The sequence below is a fragment of the Gorilla gorilla genome, chromosome 12 (genome assembly GCF_029281585.2).
Source record: "Gorilla gorilla gorilla isolate KB3781 chromosome 12, NHGRI_mGorGor1-v2.1_pri, whole genome shotgun sequence".
Classification (NCBI taxonomy): Eukaryota; Metazoa; Chordata; class Mammalia; order Primates; family Hominidae; genus Gorilla; species Gorilla gorilla.
Genome location: NC_073236.2, coordinates 90,684,903 through 90,710,262, shown reverse-complemented (window position 1 = coordinate 90,710,262; position 25,360 = coordinate 90,684,903). Strand labels below are relative to the sequence as shown.

At 37.8% G+C, this 25,360-nt stretch overlaps 1 protein-coding gene and 1 long non-coding RNA gene across 7 annotated transcripts in view; one reads left to right on the top strand and one right to left on the bottom strand.

Moving 5' to 3' along the window:
- Nucleotides 1–14,799, bottom strand: part of FSHR (follicle stimulating hormone receptor) — a 192,685-nt gene extending 177,886 nt beyond the window's left edge. For 4 of the 6 annotated variants that reach the window (XM_004029221.5, XM_055378841.2, XM_055378843.2 and 1 more), the window contains exon 1: nucleotides 14,538–14,787. In XM_004029221.5, coding sequence (XP_004029270.4) covers nucleotides 14,538–14,689 — 152 coding nt within the window. In that variant the 5' untranslated portion in view covers nucleotides 14,690–14,787. Of the gene's footprint in view, nucleotides 1–14,537 lie in introns of all 6 variants that reach the window. The other 2 variants (XM_004029220.5, XM_055378840.2) reach the window with 1 other exon arrangement.
- Nucleotides 1–25,360, top strand: part of LOC129531817 (uncharacterized) — a 123,410-nt gene that overhangs the window by 44,671 nt on the left and 53,379 nt on the right. The gene's annotated exons all lie outside the window — the stretch shown is intronic.

Here is a 25,360-nt window from a genome sequence, read left to right as displayed (position 1 = left end):
ACCCCTTACCATGCCCGGCTAACTTTTTGTATTTTTTAGTAGAGACAGGTTTTCACCATGTTAGCCAGGGTGGTCTTGATCTCCTGACCTCGTGATCAGCCCGCCTCGGCCTCCCAAAGTGCTGAGATTACAGGCGTGAGCCACCGCACCCAGCCCGAAGAAATTTTATGTTTCAAATGCAGAGTATTTGAAATTAGGGCAATCTTTAAGGCTCCAAGAATTGATTTATTAATGGTGGTATTGTGACAAGTAGCAGAGGATATATCTGGGGGCAACTGAGCCAGCTTAGTGCCTCTCAGATTGTATTACTTAGGGAACTATGGATTTGTTAGGGCAGCTTGGGCCTAAATAGGACATCACATCTGACGTAGTTTGGACATTTGTCCGCACCCAACGCTCATGTTAAAATATAATCCCCAATTTTGGAGCTAGGGCCTGGTGGGAGGTGTTTGGGTCATGGGGGTGGATCCCTCATGAATGGCTTGGGTCATCCCCTTGGTGATAAGTGAGCTATTGGCTTGAGTTCACACAAATCTGGTCGTTTGGAAGTGTGTGGCATTGCCCCCGCACCACCCCACACCCATTCTCTCTCTTGCTCCTGCTTTTGCCATGTGATGTACAAGCTCCCACTTTGTTTTCTGTCGTGAGTAAAAGCTCCCTGAGTTCTCCCCAGAAACTGAGTGATATCAGCTCTATGCTTTCTGCACAGCCTGCTGAACTATGAGCCAATTAAACCTCTTTTCATCATAATTACCCAGTCTCAGGTATTTATTTATAGTACTGCAAGAATGGCCTAACACTACAAAAATTAGCCAGGCATGATGGTGCGTGCCTGTAATCCCAGCTACTCTAGAGGCTGAGGCAGGAGAATCCCTTGAACCCAAGAGGCAGAGGTTGCAGTGAGCTGAGATTGCACCATTGCACTCCATCCAGCCTGGGAGACAGAGCGAGACTCCATCTCAAAAAAAAAAGAAAAAGAAAAAAAAAAAAGGTACAGTTCCCCATATCTAGAAATAAATCTTAGAAAAGGCTATGAGGTCATGATAGATCAATAATTTTTTTTCCTGAACTCTATGGGATTTTTAAAATACTATCATCAAGGTTCATCTAATTCAGTGAGGAGCATTTAGGGAGCATTTACAGTGATTCCTGAGCCTCCATTAAGTACTCCATTTTCACATGGCGTTCACTTCTGCTAAGCCTCTACATCTGCAGAAGATTAGCTACGCAACCTGCTGAGAGTCAGTTACTTCTGGGCACCATCTTCATAAGAAATGTGTAAAAGGCAAAATAAAGTTGGAGCCAGCCCTGATACCGCCCACTCTATAGATGGGCATACATATTGCTCAAACAGCTCCTTGACATTAGCCAGCTTTTGATTACTTTGTAATTTATTTCTGGAAATTGTCATCACATTTACTTTTTAGTCCTTCTATTTATTCACAACCCCACTGATTGAATCTCTCTTTCTCTCTCCTCCTCATGGAGTAGTTGCTTGTACCCATCTGTGTTAGGCTGTTCTTGCATTGCTATTAAAAAATACCTAAGACTGGGTAATTTATAAGGAAAAGAGGTTTAATTGGGTCATGGTTCTGCAGGCTATACAGGAAATGTGTGGTGCTGGCTCTGCTTGGCTTCTGCGGAGGCCTCAGGGAGCTTTTACTCATAATGAAAGTTGAAGGAGGAACAGGAATCCCACATGGCAGAGCAGGAGCAAGGTGGTGGGGAGATACCACACTTTACAACAACAGGAGTTCACGGGAAGTCACTGACTATCAAGAGAACAGCACCAAGCCATGAAGGATCCACCCCCATGACCCAAATACCTCCCACCAGGCCCCACCTCCAACAACGGGGATTATGTTTCCATGTGAGATTTAGAGGGGACACACATCCAAACTATGTCACCAACCCTGACTGGGTGCAGGAGAAGAGTGCAGTGCTAATCTTCAGCTTACTATATATGGGAGACAAAATAATACATAAGTTCTGTATTAAAGATGAGTCCAGAATTTTACATACATAAGTGCTCAGATGAAGAGTTTAGACTTTTACTTTAGGAGTTCAGAGTAAAAAGAGGCCCACTGTGTCTTTTTTTCCTTGTTCATACAAAGAATGGGCATGTTAAAATCAGGTGTATAACAGATGTCAATTTCAATTCTGATACTGAGCTGAGTGACTTTGGGCTAATTCTTAAATTTTATTTTCCTTATTTCCAAAATAGGGACAGTAATAGCTACAGTGCAAAATTGTTGGGCAAGATGCTATAGGTGGCATGCAGCATAGTGACATAGTAGGACTTATTAGATGTTTGTTACATTCAGTCTTTCCTTCTAGTTATTATTTGCTTGTGAAGCCCTTTCATTTATTCTTTCAACTCATATATGTATTGAGTGTTTACTCTGTGCCGGGGACTATTCAACATGTTGAAATCTTTGCCATCATTCAACTTTAGTTCTAGTTTCTAGTGGTGGGGAGGAAAGTAAAGAAATGAAAACATTCAAGTTGTAGTAAGTTTATGTGCTATTATAGTGGAGTGGTCAAAAAGACCCTTCTAAGGAGGTGGCATTTGGGTAGAGACTGAAAAGATGAAAAGTCATCTCGTGTCATTTCATCATGCTGAAAGATGTGAAGAGGAAAGAGAAAAATAGATCTAAGGTAGGAAAGAGCCTAGTGTTTTTAAAGAGTAGAAAGGGGTCCAGGGTGACAGGAAGGGGTCAAATCATGGGGTGCCTTGTAGTCATGGCAAAGCACATTAGCTCCACAAGGAAAGATATTTTGTCTGTTTTGTTCACTCCTGACTCTCTGGCACCTCAAACAGTGCCTGTCATAGTAGGCAGTCATAAAACATGAGTGTAATAAATTTTATTCTAAATGAAGTTCTATGTAATTGGATGTCATATGCTTTTGAAATGTCTCTCTAGCTGCTGCATAGGGGATAGACTGTTAATTCAAGTGAAACAACGAAATGGAAAAGGTAGGGGACATTAGAGTAGCCCAGGTGAGGGATGATGGTGAATTAAGCTATAGTGGTGGTAGGGGAGATACGGATAAATGAAGACTTTGGAGCTATATTTTATGTGTCAAATCCCCACCACCTGTTGATGGATTGGATTTGGGAGTGACAGTTTGGTGACATGTGCATTTATACAGATGATGAAGGCTGGGAGAAGAGATTCTGTGGGGCTTAAAGGAAGGCAATTAAGTGTTACTATTTTCTATTTGTTGGTTTTGAGATGCTTGTAAAAGTCAAGTGGAGAAGTCAAGGTTTCAGTTGAATATTATATGTCTTGGGCTCCATAAGGCAGTCAGAAATGGCACACATATTCTGAATGTAGGTGATATTTAAAGCTGTCTGGATGAGCTCACCATACAGAGAGAACAGATGCACAACAGAAGAAGGTTCAGGAGGAAGCCTGGGAACTCCAACATCTAGAGGCTGAGAAGCAATAGAGAACTCAGCAGAGGAGATCAAAGTTTTGCCTGAGCTATAGGAGGAAAACTAGTGTGGCATCACGGACACTGAAAGTCAAAAAAGGAACGTGTGTCAAGTACTCGAATGGTCACTGCATGGAGTGTTCCTGAGAGGCGTGTAATGTGAACACAGAAGTGACCACAGAATCTGCCATATGAATTCAGCACATTCCTCTTATATTCAAAGTTGTAAAATGTAATATAACCACTGTACAAAACATATGGAAGATAAAGAGAAATTTTTTGGTACCTGTGACGAGAAGAATTTTCAGCTCAGTGGAACCATGGAGACAGAGCCAGATTGAGTGGGTGAATAATGAATGGGAATTCCTGGGTAGAAATGGCATATTAAATAAACAACTATTTGTTTCCTCCTGAAACTCCACTGAGAAGACAATAATGGAATTTGTTTTTTAAATGAATAAAGCAACAAGGACAGAAGAACAAGAGCAAGAAAATTTTAGGATTGCAAAGATGGAGAAATGTGGTTCTGGAACTAGTACTGACAGCATCCCAGAAAGCTGAATTAAAATCTGCATTTCACAATATATTCCTCTACTTTGCAAGCACATTAAAGTTTGAGAAGTGTTACTTGGTAGACTCTAGAAAATGGAAGCCAAAGTGATTTATACTGCACCATCCCTAAAACACTCAGGGACTGGAGGCACTGGTATCTCTAGGAGTGGGGCAGGGGTGGAAATCGGGTAAAATGGATAGAATAAAGAGGATTGGTGGAAAATATATTTAAAAGGCAGCCAGACTTTCCCCTCAGAACAGTCAGGGGAGTGCCCCTACCCACCCAAGCAAAACCCCAAAGAATTATTCTTTAGAGAGCATAAAATAGGGAGTTTCTGGACTTGAGGATGCCAGGTGCCACTTACGACTGTTGGATGCTGAGACCCTAGTTCTTTTCCCAACCACCAGAATGCTGGTAGTCAGGACTTCATCCTCCAGTAGGAATTTGGAAGAATCTTCTCCAGGAAATTCAACCAGCCCGAGTCAAGACATAAAGATTCTGATGCAGCAATTCCCCAACAAACAGCCTAGCTGTTTCTTTGGCCGAGGTTCTTAAATCTGCTGCTGCTGCTATTGTTGCTCTTCTTCCTCCAGAATCTTACCCCAAACATCTGCTTCCAGAGCCACTTTGTAATTTTCCTATCTGACTAGCATAACTGTTTGCACTTCTTTCCCCTTATTTCTAGTATTTGTTTGGGGGAATGAGATGCCATTCAAAGACTGTGTGTTCTTATTAAAGGAGTTCAGCAGATTTTCACAATCAGGGGCATGATAAGCAATTTTGCTACTGTTTGCAGGATTCCAGATGACCTCTTTGCTGTTCATCATAATTGTCATATTTTCTTTCATTGCTTTTCCAGTTTGTTTTCTAACTTAAAATAATGTTTCTTGTTGCATTTTCTACTGTCCTCTCCAATGTATTTACTTAGAGAAATGCTGCACTGCTTGCCCACAAAACAAACAGCAATTCATTGAAGGTTTCTTCCTTTCCTGCCCTGACGAGAAATTAGCTTTGATGGGTACATGGTAGTGGCAAGGGTTTGTTGTTGACTGTGGGTACCTGCTCAGGCTGTGATCTGATGGTAGACAGTGATCATTCTTTTGCATTTAATTTGTTTTTCTACCCTAAAGCTAATATAACCATGCCAAATAGTTTGAAATTTAGAGGACAAGGAAATTACTTATAAGTTCAAGAGCATTCTGTAATTCCTTATTACTGCCCCCCTCATGCCAAAGCAAAATGTCTTAAGGTGTGTCATTTTTGGAGGGCTATGGCCTTTGTTAAGATTAGCTCTGGTCTTTTACTAGATTCAGGATCATCCCAGCTGCTTTGGGGGAAGCTGGCATACACAGCCAATTGACGGGTAAACTTTTACCCAACAGGCATAAAATAGTATTTATGAATACAAGTAGTTTTGGAAAAATGGTGAAGTTGGCAAAGAAAACAATGCAGCCTACATTTCCCTTTGGTGCTCTTTTCTACCTTCTGTGTTAACCTCCTTTATCCAAACTGAAAAGATTGAGTCTCTTGTATTTTGACAATTTGTAAACTTTTAGTCAAACTTAAATATTTGGACGCCTTTCCATTGAACCCTATCATTAATTTGCTGATTGTTCATTATATTTTAGTTCAGGTCTGTGCCCTTCTTGTAAGATAAAACAAGGATTTGCTAGCTTTAAGGCAATGGAGTATTTTGGAAGTGGCCCTATATAGCCCCTGAAATCATCCCACGGTGGTCAAGAAGGCAAATCTAGATGGGACAGGCCAATGGCTGTCTTCTCATCATCTCTGTTCTGGCATCAGGCAGGCAGGTATCCATTCCTTCTAGCTCTCACAATCTATGATTTCAGATTGCACAAAGCAACATGCAATTAGTTGTCAAATTAGTGATTTCGACAATGACTATTCTGAGTTCTGAGAGAGATACTGATAGTTGCAAGTAAGAGCAAGGAAAAACATTGTCACTGCTTGTTTGAGATCTCTTTTGGCAACTTCATGAGGACAGGGATCTTGCCTTTCCTATTGATTGTTTTCTCTCCAGTGCCTAATATAGAACCTTGAACATATATAATTAATAAATATTTGCTGTTCAAAGAAAACTTCATGAAAAATGAGCATGTTTTCTTTGGTATCAAAGGTGAGTAATATTGGAGTAGGAGAATATATTCAGGCTGGAGAAAATAGTAGTACTTGAGTAGGGGAATATAAAACATATTTGGAAGCTGGGGAGTAGAAAATAGCACATAGAGCATAGGGTTGAGAGGATGGAAGAGAAGAGATGAGATAGAAGAGTTAATCTGAGGCCAAAAATACAGAGGATCTTAATGCCAAACTTGTGACTTTGGATTTTTGTTCTGAATTTGGGCATTGGTCCCCACAGAGGAATTAAACCAGGACAAGATCTCAGAGCAGGGATCTGGGAGGGAAGAAGATGGAAAGCTCAGAGACCAATTCAGAGGCTACTATTGTGAGAAGACGAGGAACCACAAGAGGCAATGCCATCTTCTAGGGATGTAATCCTATCTTACGAACCAACATTTTGTAAACTTTCTTAAAGGGACAGAATATTTGAAACCAAAACCACTTCAGAAAGTCCAGTGCTCAAGGATGTGGCCCTTTCATATAAGGGGACTTTCTTTCTCAAGTCCTTATTCCAAGAGAATTCAGGAGGGATGCAGTGCTCAGAGACCTGTCAGCCCCTGTTTAGTTATGAAATCATTGCTGGAGATAGGATCCCTCATAAATTCTTTGTTTAAAACCCCTCAACAAGTTGAAAATATCGAGAGAGAGAGATGTTTGTGTGGGGTTTTTCCATGCTGCATCTCAAAATAACAGAACTGTTCAGCCCAAGGGAAACATGCTCACTCTCTAAATCCCGCAAGTGAGATCAGAGGAGCGTAAGGATTACACAGCTGCTGGAATCTGACGCCTAGAGAAAGCCTATTGGTTTGGGCAAGTTTGGTGCCTGAAGATGCTTGTAAAATCGAAGCATTTGAGAATTGAAAATATCTCAGCATCATTTTACATCAAACTTTCATCAATCTACTGATGAGTTTTCTCTCAATATCCTCAATTTGTTGATCTTTCTGTTGCATCGAAACAGTTAAACTTTTGAGGTCCCTATTTCTTAGAAGTTTTCATCAAGCGTGCCATTAGAAAGATACAAAAATGGGCTCAGCTGTGCATTCTTCATGGTTTCTGACACAGGACTCTGTGATAACTTTATGTTGACTCTTGCTGAAAAAGGTCTGAGAGATGAGATGCAAAAAAGGGCTCATGTTACTCTGAAGACTAAAAGTATAATTGAATTCAAGTGCATAGCACGGGTTTGGCTGCTTTATTCAAATATTATTTTACATATCCTTTGAAGATTTTCAGATCAGCCAGCCTATTTCATACGAAAGAACAAGGTAATGGCATGTTCAGGTCAGAGATACGAAACATGCTCTGAGATACTCCAGGGAGAGGTCAGATTAAGAACAAACATCCATATCTCATTATAATCAGATCCTAGGCAATTAAAAATAATTACTCTCTTTCCTAGCTGACCTTGTGGGCTATATAAGCTAAAATCTAGTCTAAACAAAGCTAAATTGGAGAGTCTAAATGTAAGCGCCTAAAGAAAAAGTATAGTCCAATCAACCACAGTGGCTAGATAACCCAATTAGTGGCTTTGGAGAAAGATAATCAAAAGTTAAATGAATTTCCCATTTGCTGCCACAATGTCCTATTTCTGAAGCATAGGCTTCTTAGAGTAGAGGACTTGGGTGAGGAAGGATAGCATGCACCTTTAGGTAAACAAGGGGGTTTTATCATCACCAAGCAAGTGCAGTTCTCTGCTATCAAACCCCTACTCTTCAATTGCTAATAATGACTCTGTAAATTATAGCTCTTAGCCAATTCTCAGGATAGAGTTCATCTTCTACTTTAAAGGATTCTTTCCCTGCAATGTAATTTCCACTTTTTCTCTTTCAAGGTACTGCATTCTATAGCTGTTCCTTTAGTCATTTTTTTTATTCTTCTGCAGGGAATATAAACCTCCCTTTCCCCAGCCCAATTAAATTCCAAATGTTGGACATAGACATATCATTTCTCACAAAAGTAGGTGCAGGATTTTATGTCAAGAGAAGGGATTATGTATATATTAGTGTGAACGCTGTGCTGTTTGTTTCTGTCAAAGAAGTATCTAAACAAGGCTATAGGAGACTCCAAACATGGGCACTCAGGGCAATTTGCACAGTGGGGTGTTCAGTTTTGATAATCAGAGAGAACTACAACAATCCAAGTACATCTGAGGAATATAGAAAACTTAAAATTCAGGGTCTAGAATCTGACCTTAATTGGCAAAAATTATACTTTTTGAACACTTCTGTCTGGTTTAAAGTGATTTTGTTTGGGCCAAATCACTTTCCTCTTTTCAATATTTTTGTTAGGTATAGAGAGGCAAGTATTATCACGTAAGTCAAGAGAATTGAATGATGTGCCTAGAGTATAGAATATTCAACTTTTAACTCAGTAGACCTTGTTTCTAGTCAATGTCTCTTTCTTTCTGTATAAATTAATGGATTCTGGAATGACACACAGGAATTTTCTGAAAACAAACACATAAAAAAGCAAGGAAAATAAGAAAGCTATCCGATCCTATACTAGTTCACTGCAGGAGAAAGTAATAATCATCTTTTATAAGAATTCTTTATTCAATACTGAGGAGCAGAGCAAATAAACAGATGTAATTCCTCCTGATTTATCGAATCATTTGTACTACCTGTAATTGAGCATCCAGAATACACATCGTATTGAACCAGACACACTAAGGTGTACAAAGGAAATTTTCACTACAGTTGAGGAAATAAGACACACATGAAAAATTAAACGCAAGGCAAGATTAAGTGTGAAATGAACTGCACCAGTGTTTGAATGAAAGCAAGTTTAAATAAAGACGGAGTGGTAAGGGGAGACTTCATGAAAGAGGCAACCTTTAAGCAAGATTATAATAAAACTGAATTTCAAGAAACAAAGAATAAACTGAGAATAGTACAAACAAGAGGCATAACGTAAAGACACAAAGAGGTAGAAATGCACAAACTATGCTTGAGCCTTGTGGAGTAGGCTCCTGTTGGAGAATAAAGAGAGGTAAAGTCAGAAAGATGAGCTATTGAATGTTTTTGAACTGGGAAATCACAACATGGTGGCAGTGGTGTTTTATGGAGAAAATAGAATGACGGTGTGCAGGCTAGTTTGGAGAAAAGAGGGATTGATAAGAAAGACATAAATTAGGAAGTAATTATATAATCCAGGATTTAGATTGCCAGGGCCCAAGCAAAGATAATGGTAATTTTTTTAAAAAAGTATTATTATTAGTAGCAGAAATATGAAAGGAACTTGTAAACTGATTAGATGGGTCACCAGAAAAGTTTGAAACCTATATGATGAGGAGAAGTAAACTGTCAACATTCAACAAATGAGGAAGTTAGGAATGGTTTTTATAGTTTTGTAATCCATTGTTTTATCTTCTCTTTCTTCACCTCAGAACAGGTAATACCTAGTTACCTCATGGTTACCTATAGTCTATACTTCAGAACCATCTCCTTCATGAGAACACAGCACACTTTAAAATACCTACTTGTCAGGCACAAAGCAGTAAAAACCCATCCAAGAGTCCTTTTCTAGCTGTGATATTGAACACTGAATTTGAGAGTCAAGAGGCCTGGGTTGTGGTTCAGACTTTAGAAGGAATTTATCCTGATGGCTGGGGTTGGATAGACCAGCCTTTCCCAAAGCGAGCTCTGTGGAATGTTAATCCTCAGAATACTCTTAGAAAAGTGGCTCAGTTTGCAAATATCAAAAACTCTGTTTCACTCTTAAGACATCACAGAAAGCCTTGGTAAAGCAAAGGCTACCCTTTTTGTACACGATTGATACATCCCTCTGAACTAAGGACCTATTAAACAAAGACTAACCTAGACACACTTTAAAATTCCTAATAATAATCTGTGGTTATGGAATACGGAGATCTAAACCAGGATGAAAAAATAAGGAATGTAAGGCAAAGAAAGAAAATAAAAAGAGGAAAAGATAATTTGATAATTAGAAGTAAATGCTAGTGAAATGAGATTAGAATGAGATATGGGAACTTGCTATAAGGACAAGGTTTAACACAGGCAGCCTATAATATAATCCCAGGACAGGTTTCCTTAAGACAAGAATGACCATCAATAGACCCTTTTCTTCTTTAGTATTATAATCATCTGAACCTGCTGAAGAAAAACATCATTGCGTCCATACTGTTGCCTAGACTTCAAATTTCAGATGTAGAATGGGTGTTTGCATTCTCCTTAGGAATTCTAACTGCAGGAAGAATAAAGTAAGATCAAAGGCACTTTTCTAGATCCACTGACTGCCTCTAGGTGAAGCTGAGTTTCTAAGATAAGTCAGAAACCAAAATTCCTTTGACTATAGTCAGAATGAACCTGCTCCCTGAGTTCTTGACAAATATGGACAGCGTTAAGGGACACATTTTCTTACCCAGAAAGTAAGTCCATGGAGATTAAGTGCTAGATACCCTGGGAGGAGATTATTCTTAAACAAATGGGAGGTTGTAAACTACCTCAGAGTTATAAAGATCTTTATATCAATTTTCCAAAATCAGTCTCATATCTCTTGACTGACTTGGTCCTCACGAAAGCCCTCTGTGGTAGATAATTTTTGCCTAATATTTTACAGTTGAGAGCAACATTATTATCATCAACAACAATAACAACATGAGAGATATTGTGCAAAGTGTTTCACCCACATTGTCTCATGTAATCCTCATAGCATCTCTGCCAGTTAGGCACACATGGTGATTTCCATTATACAGCCAAAGGTCCAGATAACAGAGCTAAAATTTAATGGAACATCCTGGGTTTAAACTCAGGTCTCTCAGATTCTAAACACTATACTCCACCATCTCTGACTCATCAGAACCAGCTAAAGGCTGCCCGTGAGTGACCCTGCTCCCCTAGTTTAGTACTTTCTCCATGGTGCCATGGTGCCATGGTGCCTCAGGCTGCATAAACCCCACTCAAACCAGTAATACTTAACCCACTCTCTCAGCTATACTCTAAATCAGAAGTGGGCAATACATAGTCCATGGGCCAAATTTGGCTTGCCCCATGTTTTTCTATGGCCAGTAAGCTAAAAATCTTTCTCACCTTTTTACATGGTTGAAAAAAATCAAAATAATGCTTTTTTTTGTGACGTGACAATTATATGAAATTCAAATTTCTGTGTTCATAAATAAAGTTTTCTTGGAACATGTCCGTGTTCATTAATTTACATGTTGTTTATGGCTGCTTTTCTGCTACTGTGATAGAGGTGAGTAGTTGCAAGAGATGGTATAGCCCATAAAGCTGACTTCTGGTTTAAAATGTAAAGGATTACTCTTTTTTTTTTTTTTCAGAATAAGAAAGGTATAGAGTCAGATGATGTTCATTTCACATGGCATGCAGAGGAGATATAAAAGATTCAAATTTGGATCCCAGCTCTGCCATCCAGGAGCTGCAGGGATAACTGCCAGAGCTACTCAACTTTTTTGTGCTTTGGTTTGTCTTATTTGAAAAACAGAGCAATAATTCCAAACTTGCAGTTTTTGGTGAAGTTTTAATGAAGTAGTATGTACAAAACATAGTGCATAAAGCAAATAGTAGGAGCCCCTTAGTAAATGAAATCTACTTGCCTGTTGATGGTGCTTCTGTTCTTTTAGCATTAATATCAGCATGTGCAGATCATAGGAAATTAGCAATCTTTCATGATAGCTGGAAGATGTATCAAATGAAATGAAACTGCTGCAAGGTGAATGGAATGATAGGATAAAAATGTACATAGTAAAATGTAGGAATTGTTTTCCACCCGGTGAGCCTGAGTAACAATGAAGCTTTGACATGTTGATGGATTAAGCAATTGCAGTCAATGAAGTCCAATAATCCATCCACCTACACCTCATGTAATCATTAAAGTTAATACGCAAACTTGGAAGATTGTAAGGTGAATTAGAGATACTTAGTTGAACAGTCCATTTCATCCCTCTTCTGCCATTTACTTAGATAACCTTGATTCACTCTTTTTAAGGAAGCAAAAATAAAGGTAATTGATCTTTCATTCTAACAGTATGTCTGAGTTGTAATTCACTTGACATTTTATCTGCTCTTCAGTGATTAACACACTGACCTCAAATAATTTTCCTTTTTTAAAATCTAATAGACAAAGCAACATTTCTCTTCTCACCTCAGTACACCTTTCCAAGAAGATTGCAAAGCCAAACTCTAAGATGGTCCAACTCAAGCCCTACCAATGAGTGTGCAGAAGACAGAATCTTCTTAAGACTGGGTATTTGAGAGAGCTTCCAAAGCTCTTAACTATACTCATTCCTTAGGTGGAGGAAAATCCTAACACCTGGCAGGAACTTTCTTTCCTTTTCTTAGTTTTATGCAACTTTGTCCTCTAATACGTACACTGAAATAAGGAATTGACCTAGAGCTAGCCTTTGTCAAGAATGTGAAATTTGTTTCTGGTGCTCTGTTCATCACACTCTCTCACACAGTCTCTTTCCATACTATCTCAACATCTCATGCTCTCTTTCCTTAGTTGCAAAATGCTCTTGGCCAGAGATGTGTTTTAGTCATTTATAGCTTAGCATTACTTTTTTTCAAAAATTCATATCCTCTCATAGTAATTCATACAAATATACTCCCTGAAGCTTTAGGGTGTGGGGGTGGATTTTCTTTTCTTTCTTCTTTCTTTTCTTTCTCTTTTTCCCTTTTTCCCTCCATCTTTTCTCTTTTTTGGCCTATGTTTTCTCTGCAGAATGAAAAAAGAAAATCTCTCTTCTGATAATGAGATTTCAGAAAGCAGACAGGCTAGTGTGGAATCACCCTAAAATTAAAACTTGTTTGGGTCTGTTTGTTTTATCAACTGGATGACACTGCTTGACCCACATGGAAACATTGGAAAAAGTGGAGTAGGTCCAGGAGAGGTGGAAATTAGGGTGTAGGGGGCATCTATATCTTTTAGTGTTCACAACAATTCAACCAAGCAGGTTGTACTAAAATGGCTTCAGAAATGAGGAACTTGAGGCTCAGAAGGGGTTAAGTAATCATTGAAAGTCACTTAGGAGCAAATGACTTATAGGAGCTCAGGTACATTGGCCTTCTCCTGTGCTTATATTTACCTAATAAATCAGACTGTCTTTGTGCATGGGCACATTCTTCAGCATAATCAGGAGTAGCTGTCTAATCTGAGACAGTGTAGCCAAAACACAGAGCTGGCCAGTTATTTTCCCTGCCTCTGCAGCTGCCTCTGGATAAGGACTGAAGACTTGAGATGTTAAGGGGAAATGTGGCAAACAGAATCAATCAGGTCTGCAAGTCTGCAACTCATTGTCCCTGAGTGAAAATCTGAAATGCAACACCAACATGTTTCAGTGTCAATATGGCAATTGGTGAACTAAAGAGATGACCACCTTCTTCAATTAAATGCAAATCATCCACAGCTTTAAGTGACAAAGGTTGAAACAGGCTTCTGTTTAAAATCCTTGCAATAAAAACACAGAGAGTATCTAAAATCCCTGAGTCCCAACTTGCCAGTTCTCAGGGGAAGCAGTAACTGAACAATTACTTCAGGCTTCCCTCACTGTTGCTCTAATGGAGTCAGTCACAGTGGGTTGGGAAAACAAAACAAAACAAAACAAAACAGTAGACTGTGAGTCAAAAGGCCTGATTTCTACTATTGGCTCCATCTCAACTCATCACGAGAGTTTGGAAAATCCTCTTTACTCTTCAGACACCAGATTCCTAATTTGCAAAAGAAAAAGAGAGTAGGATGGTGTCTAAATTCTTGGCCAACTCTAGGAGTCTACTTCCTGTTAAAATAGTTGAGTAAATTTCTAACTTATTAATCACACTTTTTTCCAGTTGTGTAAAAGATTATCCTGTATTTCTCCCTCTCTCTGTGTCTTTCCTATCTTTCTTTCTTTCTTCACACCCTTTCTCTTCTCTACCACCTCCTTTTTACCCCCAAAAGCAGAATCGCAGTTCAGGAATTATTTGCTGCTGCCTTCAAAACGACAAAGACTATGGCCTTTTAGATTCAGTGTCCTCGGGAGACATACCTTGTGTATTCTGCTTAGATCAAAGCTGCCTTTCTGCCTCCAATTCTGGGTCTCCTAAGTTTCTCCTTTGCCTTCATTTTCCTTTTCTAGTTCCACTAAAGAGTGTATGAAACCCAAGAGCAAATGTATTGAAAAGACAAAACTTTTCCCTTTGCCTTTGGATTCGGGTTCTCTGGCACTGCCGTTCTCTGACAAATGCTGATACAAACTCTCATCTAAGATTCTTGGAAAGCCACAGGCAGGAGGGTTGGGCTGGGGAGTTAGTTGTTTTATTCAGGACTTCGGTCAAGGGGCAGAAATATTTCAGTCTAACAGATATCAGCCTAATGTAAAAATAATAATAGTACGCAATGCACAAATGCCAGCCATGCAGTTGTTCCCGCTCCCTCTGATACTCACAGTTCAACAGCATTCCTCGGGAGGTCAGAAGGAATCTCTGTCACCTTGCTCTCTTGGCAGAGAAAAACCCTGTTAGAACAGTGACAGATCCGATGATGACATCCTGAGCCCAAGCTCAGGAATGCCAGCAAAGAGACCAGGAGCAGGGCCATAATTATGCATCCATCCACCTGATTTCTTCCTGCATTTGCAGAGGAAAACCTCCACAGATCTCAGAAGCTCCACACAGTGCCCTTATGAGAAGAGATCTGACTTGAGAACTGGTAGGGTCACGTGACCCACCAAGGGATGCTTTTTTTTTTGTTACTTCCAGGCAAGATAAGCTACTCTGTTTTCCTTCAAGATTGGGTTTCTTACACCCTGACCTAAGGCACACAGCAAATAGAACCATTAGGCATGTCTGGAATAGTTTGTATTATTTCATTGCAAAAGGCTCCTTGCTGTTCACCATTCTCTTCTCAACAGAGTGACATGATTGACTTTCTCCAAAAAAGACACAACCCACAATATGAGACATCACTAAGAGGGGTACTAATAAGTGAAGGGCTGGGACCTTCAGTCTTCAGCATCAATTTCTTCAACCAGCCCACCTGAGAGAAAACCAGCCCTTCTGGGTTGCATTCAATGATCCTCTTTTTTTGCTGTAATTATGCCAAAAATGGCACTATTCAGAAACAGGCAGGTGGGTTAGCAAACCTTAGGCAGATTTCCGTAGGTGGGAGGTACTTCTGATAGGGTTATCTGTAGCGATAATTGACTGAACTGAATGATCTAAGAAATGTGCTATGTTTCCAGTGGGGATTTAGTAAATGCCAGCACATCCACCCCCTCGTGCATATCCTGCCTGCCTTCTCGCATTTCCAGGCTCTGAAGATTGCCCTTGCCTTTTGGCAGTTGGCATAAATGAATTTATTTAATCTATGCTTTTAACTTACTTTTAAATGTTCCCTGAGGTGACAGCCCAGCACTTTTGTTGGCACTCCCCTCCTCGATGGTGAGGGATCTGAGGAACGTTTGGCAACACTTTTAGAAAAGTGGCTTTCTACTTTCAATTCTAGAATCTATGAAGATTAAAAGGCAGAATATTCTCTAAGATCCTGCCCACAACTTATTACCTGCTAAAATTAGTTTCAATACTATCTTTAGATAATTAGTTGCATAAAATTGAGCTTCATGAAAATGTTAAAAATACATACTTATCCCACCCCTCCTTCCCTCTCCCCTGCCTTACCAAGGAAAACCATGTAAAGAATGATTAAATTATTAAGAAAAAAACAGAAGCAAGTGATTTGGGGGGCAAAGTTGATCCCTAGATTTTTCTGGGAGCAACTGGTTTATTCTAATTCTGGAATTGGCAGACAAAGGCAGTAGCTATATGAACTTCATATTTTTAACAAATTGGCTAACATGAATGGTTAAATTAGTTTGTTCAACAACTGATCCAAGGAATTATAGTCTTTCAGATGTAGAAGGAAGTTAATTCAATCAACCAACTAATGCTTAAAGTTTAAGTATTCATATTAATTTAAACGGATTTTCTCATCTGTACTTGAATAACTCCAGTGACAAGAAACTCACTACCAATTAAACCTTTTACCCAATTCCTCTGCCCCATAAGTCCCCTTCTAGCTTTTGGAGAGCTCTGTAATTAGTCTTAGTATAATAAGCAGAAATCTTTTTAAAATTGAGATTTTTATTTTAAATGCTATGTCGTATTCACAACTTATAGGTAACATAAATGTAATTTATTAAGCATAATAATGCAACAAACAATTGTGGGCTGGAGAATAAAGGACATAGCCAGTCCTGTTGCATCTACTTAGTTGATTTTCCTTTATTACCTTCTTGTATTCCTATGCCCAAGGTGACCATTAATCTGAATTTTGTGGTTATTATTTCATTTGTTTTGTAAAATTAATCTTGTCACGAAATGTATCTCCAAAGAATATATTATTTAATTTCTTGCTTGTTTTTACATTTTTAAAAAGTCTATCAGTCTTTTAGCAGTATTTTGCTGCTTACTATTTTACACTAACTAGACATTTTAAAGAAATAACCACGTTGTTATGTGTACCTGCAGTTTATTAATTTTGTACCTGTTAGGTATACCTGTAGTTTATTAATATTATACTACTGTATGATATTCCATTGCATAAATATACCATAATTTATGTTTTCATTCTCCTGTAATTTTTAAAATCCTGAGGTTGTGAAAATATTATTTTATATCTTCTCTAAAATTTTTTAGTTTTGCTCTGCACATTTTGGCCTTTGATCTATTTGGCATTGATATTTATGGGTGTGAGTAAAGGACTCAATTTGTTTTTTATCTGATGGCATAATGGTTTTATCCACATGGATAAACATTTGTCCCAAAACCATTTATTGAATGGCCCCTCTTTTCTTTTCTCACTTGTAAAACTACCTTTCTCATATCTCAAGTAACTATTTTGCATGGGTTTGTGTCTAAGCTTTTTTGTATTCCACTGTTCTTTTTTCTACATTACACCAATGTTATACTGTCTTAATTACTACAACTTTAAAGTAAGCCTTGATATACTGTAAGAAAACACTTCTATCTTATTTCCTATAGGAGTATCTTGCCTATTTTGGACCTATGACTAAATTTTAGAATCAGATTATTACACTCCTTGAAAACACCCTGGTATAATTTTGTTTGGAATTATATTGATTATATAGATTAATTTGGGCAGAAATTATCACCTTTAAGATAACAAGTCTTCTTATCCATGAATATGGTATAGCACCATGTTATTTAAGCCCTTCTTTGATGTCTTTAAAAAAAGCTTTATACTTTCTTCCATATATGTCCTAATATCTTAAATGTGTTTCCTGATGACATCTTGTTTTATGCTGTTATAAATGAAATCAATATTTAAAGTCACATTTTATGTTTGTTGTCATACTGTAAAAATGCAATTAATTTTGGAATATTTATCATATCTAAATTACCTTATTACATTTTCTTTTTTTTTTTTTTTTTTTTTTTTTTTGAGACAGAGTCTTGCTCTTTCACCCAGGCTGGAGTGCAGTGGCTCGATATTGGCTCACTGCAAGCTCTGCCTCCTAGGTTCACGCCATTCTCCTGCCTGGCTAATTTTTTGTATTTTTTAGTAGAGGTGGGGCTTCACCGTGTTAGCCAGGATGGTCTCGATTTCCTGACCTCGCGATCCACCTGCCTCGGCCTCCCAAAGTGCTGGGATTACAGGCATGAGCCACCATGTCCAGCCACTTATTACATTTTCTATGCAAACAATTATCCATATCTAAATAATTCTGTGTATGTGTGTGTGTATGTGTACAGAGTTTCTTTCTTTTCAATTCCTTCCTCCCTTCCTCCTTTTCTTCCCTGACTCCAACTTCCTTTTCTTCTCTCTCTCCTTCTTCCTCTCTTTCTACTCTTTCTTTACAATAATAATTTTTTTTGTTTGTTTTTGACATGGAGTTTCATTCTTGTCACCCAGAGTGGAGTACAGTGATGTGACCTCGGCTCACTGCAATCTCTGCCTCATGAGTTCAAGTGATTCTCCTGCCTCAGTGTCCTGAGTAGCTGGGATTACAGGCACCCACCACCATGCCCAGCTAATGTTTGTATTTTTAGTAGAGACAGGTTTTACCATGTTGGCCAGGCTGGTCTCGAACTCCTGACCTCAGGTGATCTGCCCACCTTGGCCTCCCAAAGTTCTGGGATTATGGGTGTGAGCCACCACCCCCGGGCTACAATAATGATTATATACTATTAAACTACACATTTCCTAATGCTTTATTTAGAAATTTTGCATCTATGTTCATAAGTTATTTGTAACTTAATTATGAGTAATTTTTAGTGCATAATTAATTCCTAAGTTTTCTTTCTCATGTTGTCCTTGTATAGTTTGGTGGCATGGTTATGTTTGCCTTATAGTCTGAATTGGGGTATAATCCCCCTCATTTTATTCTTAGGGAAAAAAAACTGTTTCAGATTAAAGTAATCTATTCCTTTAAAGTATGCCTGTATTTGCCTAAAAAACCATTTGAGCCTTGGTTTATATTTGTGTGTATATATGTGTGTCTGTGTGCATGTTTGTGTGTGTTAGTGTATGTATGAAAATTTAAACATATTGATTCAACTTCTTAATTGTTATTAGATGATTCAGGCTTTCTATTTCTTCTTAAATTTATTAAATTATATTTTTTCTAGGAATTTTTCATTTTATTTAAGTTTTAAAATTTACTGTCACAAAGATTTTTAGTATTCTCTTTTTAAATCTATTCTAAACAATTTCTAGTCTTGTTTATTTCTGTCTAGTTTCTTTTCATTAATCAACCTTTCCAAAATTCTCTTTATTTTTCTTGTTCTTTCAAAGAACGAACTTTTGCCTTTACCCTTTGCTGATCCAATTCTATCTTTATGTTTTGTTTCCATGATTTTTGTGCTTATTTTTTTCCTTTTTTGTTGTTCCTTTCTAAAATGTTTTATGTCAGATTATTAGTTTTCAGCCTTTCTTCCTTTCTAATAATATACTAAAGCTGTAAATTTTTCTGTGATTTCTGCCTTGGCCCTCTTCTACAAGTACTGATAGGTAGATCTTTCATTACAATTTATTTTTAAATATTTCTCAATTTCCCATGACAATTTCTTCTTTGGCCCATAGATAATTGAGAGGTGTGTTTTTGAAATTTGCGAACTTCAGAAATATTTAAATTTATCTTTTTTTGTTATTGACCTCCAACTTAATTGCATAATGGTCAGAGAATGTTGTCTGTGTTGATTCTATTTTTCCCCCAAACATGTTGAGATGTGTTTTATGGCTTAGGACACAAGTTAATTTTTACAAATACTTAATGTGAGTTTGAGAAGAATCAACATTCTCTGTTTACTTGTTTCCAGGTTCTATTTTTGCCCCATAAATTCAGCTTATTTTCCTAAAATCTATATATTTACTAACATTTTAAGTTTTACTTAAACTAATTGAAGTATTTCTGTTGAAATTTCACATGATTCAGATGATCCAAGTCTCTACAGTTCTGTCAGTTTTAGTTTTTCTTTATATATTTCAAGGCTATTTTCTTTGGGCCATGAACATTTAGAATGGTATACCTGGTGAATTAAACCTTCTATCTTTTGTCACATCTTACTTTACTCATAATACTGCCTTTTATCTTGAAGTCTATTTTATGTGATACTAATATAGATATACCAGCTTTTTCTACCTTTGTACTTTCAACCTTTCTGTGTCTTTATGTTCTAGGCATGTCTTTCATAATCACTTAACTGAATTTTGTGTTTTAATCCATTTCTACAATCTCATTCTTTTAACAGGTGAGCTTAGTCATTTACATTTTATTGCTCTATATAATATTGATCTATATAAATGCTTGTTTTTCTACTATGCAACATGCTTTCTATTTGTTCTAGTTTTACATGCTTTTTTTCTTTTATGCTTTTTGTTTTATTTGTTGAGTTTTTGTGTGCTGTTTTTTTAAATTGCTTTTTGTTTTCTTGTTTTATTTTGTTTCATTTACTGTTTTGCAAGTTTTATACTTTCTTTATAAATGTTTATGGTTACTCTCAAATTTTTATCTTTGACATTATGCTTTTACTGTATACTTATACCTTTTACTTAATGCAGTTTAATTTTATCAGTATTCTAACTCCCCTTCTAATAAATACATAAACTTTACATTGTTAAGGTTATTTGCTTGTCAGGTAACATGCATTTATTGTTGTCTAGGATCTTAGTTTTACATTATTATATACCCTCATTATTTTATACATTCAATATTTGCTTAGATTCCTTGCCACTCTGCACCGTGTCACTGGAGCTCCTAGGGGTTTATTTTCCTTTGCCTTTGCAGATACTGTATTGCAAAGCCTTGAGAAGCATTGTGTATAACCAAGTATAATCTCATTCCAAAAAAAGGACCCAAGTAATTGAAGACAGCTAACTTCACAGATATGTAGTAAATGCTCAACAACCAGCTCTCCAGAAAAAAAAAAAAACTCATTTGTAGCATTCGTTAATTTCCATGGTGTAACCTCTCCCTCTGCAGCTTATATCAAGCTACCCACTTGATGCCAACCAGCCTGCAAAATTCCCATTTAGCAATCTGTTCTTGTGAGCTGGTAGGAGCTGGTTCCAGCACATCACCAGCTATTTTGTACTTTTTGAATCATCTTTTTTACTTGTTGAGGCAATCTCCAATTCCTTCAGCCATTCCTTATCTGACATAGTTTTAAATGTGCTGCATTTTGTCTGGATTTTCATTCTAGAATAACCTCCAACCTCAGTTGCTTTACCTCAGGGACTAGAACTTACAGGGTTGTTCTGAGTTGTTTAACTCTATCTTAAGTTATATGAGCTTTATGAGAGTCTGGCCAGACAGAAAGTGTTTCAGGGCGTGAATATATACGGCCTGCTCTCTGAAGCAACTATCTGGAGTTGCATTCTTCTTCCAGAGTGAGGAGAAAGGCTACTCATACTAGAATTAGAGAATTGGGCATAGCAGTTGTGGCAACAACGTTTGGCTGCAGTATTAGATGCAAAAGGGGGAAAAATAACTCCTCTGATGTAAAAGGGAATCATGTATAGAAAACGAGGCTTTAACATCTTAGCAGGAGATTCGTGGTGATAAACTGGAATTAAATGCCTTATTACTAAGTGTTCATCCCTTAAAAATTATGTGGAATACAGATCTTTTTTCTACCTCTGTAAATCTCCCACCTGACCACCTTTATTCTTTTAAACTTATCACTAGCACTCCTTGCGTGTCCTCACGGTTTTTCTACTTTATGAAGAACTTCCTTTTGAGGTTATTTTCTAGTTATTCCTTATTTCAGAGGACCCTTTGCATTTGGCACTGCCTTCAGGTTGCTCAGACTTCCATAGGGATTAAGAACTATGCAAACATTAGGTAGTGATGATTATGATGGTTGTGATTATGATTCACATCTTAGGAATCTATCTGTTAGGAATTGTATTGGAAAGTCAAGGTCCATTTTAACTTCATGATTTTATAACTTAAAGTTTCCTAAATCTCAAAGATCTCAAATCTCAACAGTGAGGCAGTAGCACATTTTTACACCACAGGGCTAGAGGACTAAATAGTTCTTTCAGGCAGATTTTATTTCTTGGACTTTCATGGTTTCATAGAACTGTATATAATTCTTAATCAGAGAAGACTTGTCACCGGTTAGATAATTGAACTGGTTTATAAACAAATCTGTGAAATTAATTTCCGGGTCAATTTTTTTTTTTCCTTTTTAGGGTAGTCATGTGAAGGTAAGGTCTCTGGGGTCAATTGGAAAACACCTGTGTATCTATTTGGCTGGAAAGAAAGCCATCCTAACAGTGGTGAAAGTTGCTATATAAAAAATAAAATCTTACAAGTAGGAGTGCAGAATGAGTCGAGGTAGGGACATTTGTACTGATATAAGATGTACTGATATAAGATGATGTCACGCCTGTAATCCCAGCACTTTGGGAGGCTGAGGTGGGCGGATCACAAGGTCAGGAGATTGAGACCATCCTGGCTAACATGGTGAAACCCCGTCTCTACTAAAAATACAAAAAAATTAGCTGGGTATGGTGGTGGACGCCTGTAGTCCCAGCTACTCAGGAGGCTGAAGCAGGAGAATGGCGTGAACCTGGGAGGCGGAGCTTGCAGTGAGCCGAGATTGCGACACTGCACTCCAGCCTGGGGGACAGAGCAAGACTCCATCTCAAAGAAAAAAAGAATGTAAGATGATGTTGTTTTCTTTCTCATGTATTGAAACAGATTTTTATACTTAACAAACAACACCAAATCATCGTGTCTGAAAACAACCAGTATTCATTTTATTTGTGATTCTGGGGGCCAGCAGTTTGGTCTGGGTTCAGTTGAGCAGTTTTAGACTTGACTGTGGTTAGCTATTGAGTCAGCTGGGATCTGGCTGGTGCCAGATGACTTCACCCGGGATAACTTAGCTGTGCTTCACATTCCCCAGCAGACTGCCTTGGTGGTATTCATCTGATGGCATTCCAAGAGGCTCACAACTGTCATACCATACATAACTTTTGCTGTGGTCTATTGGTCATACCAAGTCACAAAGCCCAGACCAGATTCAAGGAGTCAACCAGATTCTGTTGACCCCACCTCTTGAGGAGAGAAACACAATGTCACACTGCAAAGTGGTGTGCAAACAAAGGTAGAAATAAAGACAGCCACTTCTGCTAACAATTTACCACAGGTACCCAAGCACTTAGAGGACATCGTTGTCCATGCTTGGTAATACTTGCTTGCTTTATTATTGTTTTTCAAAGTACAAGTTAGGCCAACCAATAGAGAGACTGACAACAATAATGTTGAAGACTCATCTTTAGCCTTTAGAAATTTGTTCAATTACTGACTAAGCATGTTGCTGTCCCAAGAGGGAAAATAATGTAGGTTGGTCTTTTTAAAATTATGTCATTATGAAGGGACCAAAGACATTTATTCACCATTCAGAAATTCTTATTTGGTAGATTTATATTTATTTTAAAAAACAAATTCCTTTTCTATTTAACACATTATCCTTTATTTTTGATTGTTTCTGTGAATGTAGTGCAGGCATACTATAATATTATAGGCTTTAAAATGTATACTATGAGATTTATGGCAGGAATAAAAATTCCTTGTAATATGGTGAGACCATAAAGATGTAGCTTGTGAATTTTTAGTACAACATGATCATCTTTGAACACTAAATATTTCCAGTTAGCATCCTTAAATTCACGTTATTATTAATATTAGAACCTTGTTCTTTTACACATTAAGCTTTCATATTTTATTGCTTTATCATATAATTTATATATTATACCATATAAATTATACCACATAATATAAATTATTATATTATGCCGTATAATACAAATTAAGGATAGAACATATAGATAGAATTAGATGGGATTATGTAAATGTACCAGGATATTATATAGGAGGCTAGCATACCAGCTCTACAACCAGCCACACCTGGCCTGTTGGGACATGGCACACCTTTAGCTTACTGAGACAGGACAGTCATGTAAGCCATAATATTAATGAACCCTCTTGGGCTGAGCAGTGCACGACCTACACAATTGCACCTGGCTGTCTGCTGGTGATGAGTGCTGGACCTGTGGAGGGTAAGCTCATTGGATACTGGCAGTGGAGGCTGAGGAGAGGCACTTGACAGAGTACTCAGAGTGTTGGGAGGAGGTCAACAACCAGCAAAGGAAGGAACAGTATGCTGGAGTTGGAGATCTGGGCTCCAGTCATAGCTTTGTCATTATTGTAGAATCTCAGGACATTGCAATTATGTGGAAGTGTATTTCTTCTTCTCCAAAATGGGGGTGTGAACACTTACAGGGTTCTCATGAAGACAAAATGAGAGAAGCATGTGGAAATACTGTAAGAGAGACTGGTGTGAATGTATGATATTATTCTCCTCACAGCTGTTGTCATGAAAGGGAGAAGTAGACTGCTCATCACTGCAAAAGTGGGCCTTTTTCATGGCAATTTTTCAGTTTGCTTACGTGGTGAAGGGGTGTACAGACAACTCTGACTATATGGATATTTGGACCTCCACGCCACTGACCATGCCTGAGCTGTCTGCCACAATTCTGCCATTGGCAACACATACCTTCACTACCTGCACTTCCCCTTTTGAACCCATTCTCCCACTCAGGACTTGAGGAGGTCAGGGCTGACCTGTTGCCGGCAGAGTGAAGATTCGCCTTCTTTGACTTGTCCTTGACCACTTTGGATAACAAGTGAAGTGTATGGGCCAATTTACACAACAAAAATGTTACTGTGAAAACTTATCACAGGTGGAGGAAAAATGTAATTGTAAGCTTGTTGGGGAATTTAGTGCTGCTTTTAGATGAACAAAGTAGATTCTTAAATTCTCGTATTAATTTAATTTCTTGTAGAGAGAAGTCTTGGTCTCTTTTAAAAATAAAATGGAGTAAATTTGCATCACATTTTAGTTGTAGCAAATGATCTATAGGTGACTGTTTTTATCCCCACATGTCTAGATTTCAGAGTAAGCAGAAATTGAAGGGGGGCATGTTTGGGAATTGGGGTACACTAATATGGAAATCATATGTCTTATGTTTTGACATAAGGAGCCAGTGGGAAGATGGGGAGCAGTAGTTCCAGATTTGACCAGGGAAAGTTTTCTAAAAATCTCAGGGCAGATAAGTATTCTCAGGAATACTTCTAGTAAGACCAGTATTAATATAAATCTATACCCAATAGCTGCAAAAGAAGTCTGGCCCTAGGAGTTGATGTGTGTCAGTCTAGGATACTGCCCCTTCCCTTGGAAAACTCAAACATTTAGCCATGATAACATGACTGAATCATATAACATTCTTTATTTCACAGGCATATAATCAAATTAAAGTGTAGCACCATACTTAGTAGCTAACTATGTATGCTGTAGTGCTTGAGGAAACACTGATTTTAAGCTGAGCTGGCAGTGAAGATAAATAGATTTGGCAATTTTCTAGCTGATCTGGTTCTTGCACTCACTTAAAGCTCTCAATCAAACTCCTAGTTAAACAAAATATTTTAAATATGTATATATATGCAGCATATACACATATTCAACACATAACAACATCTCAGGGTAGGGTCATTGTTTATGAAAGCAGGAGTGTCAGTTGTCAGCAACACAGCACTGCAAGCTGAAAATCCAAGGCCTATTTTCTATTTTTATACTTTGGAATGAAGAAAAATAATACTGTGTTTCCATTATTTATGAACACGGTTAAAAAAAGAGAGAAGCGGTGAAATTTCACTGCTTTCAAAGAATAATTTATTTT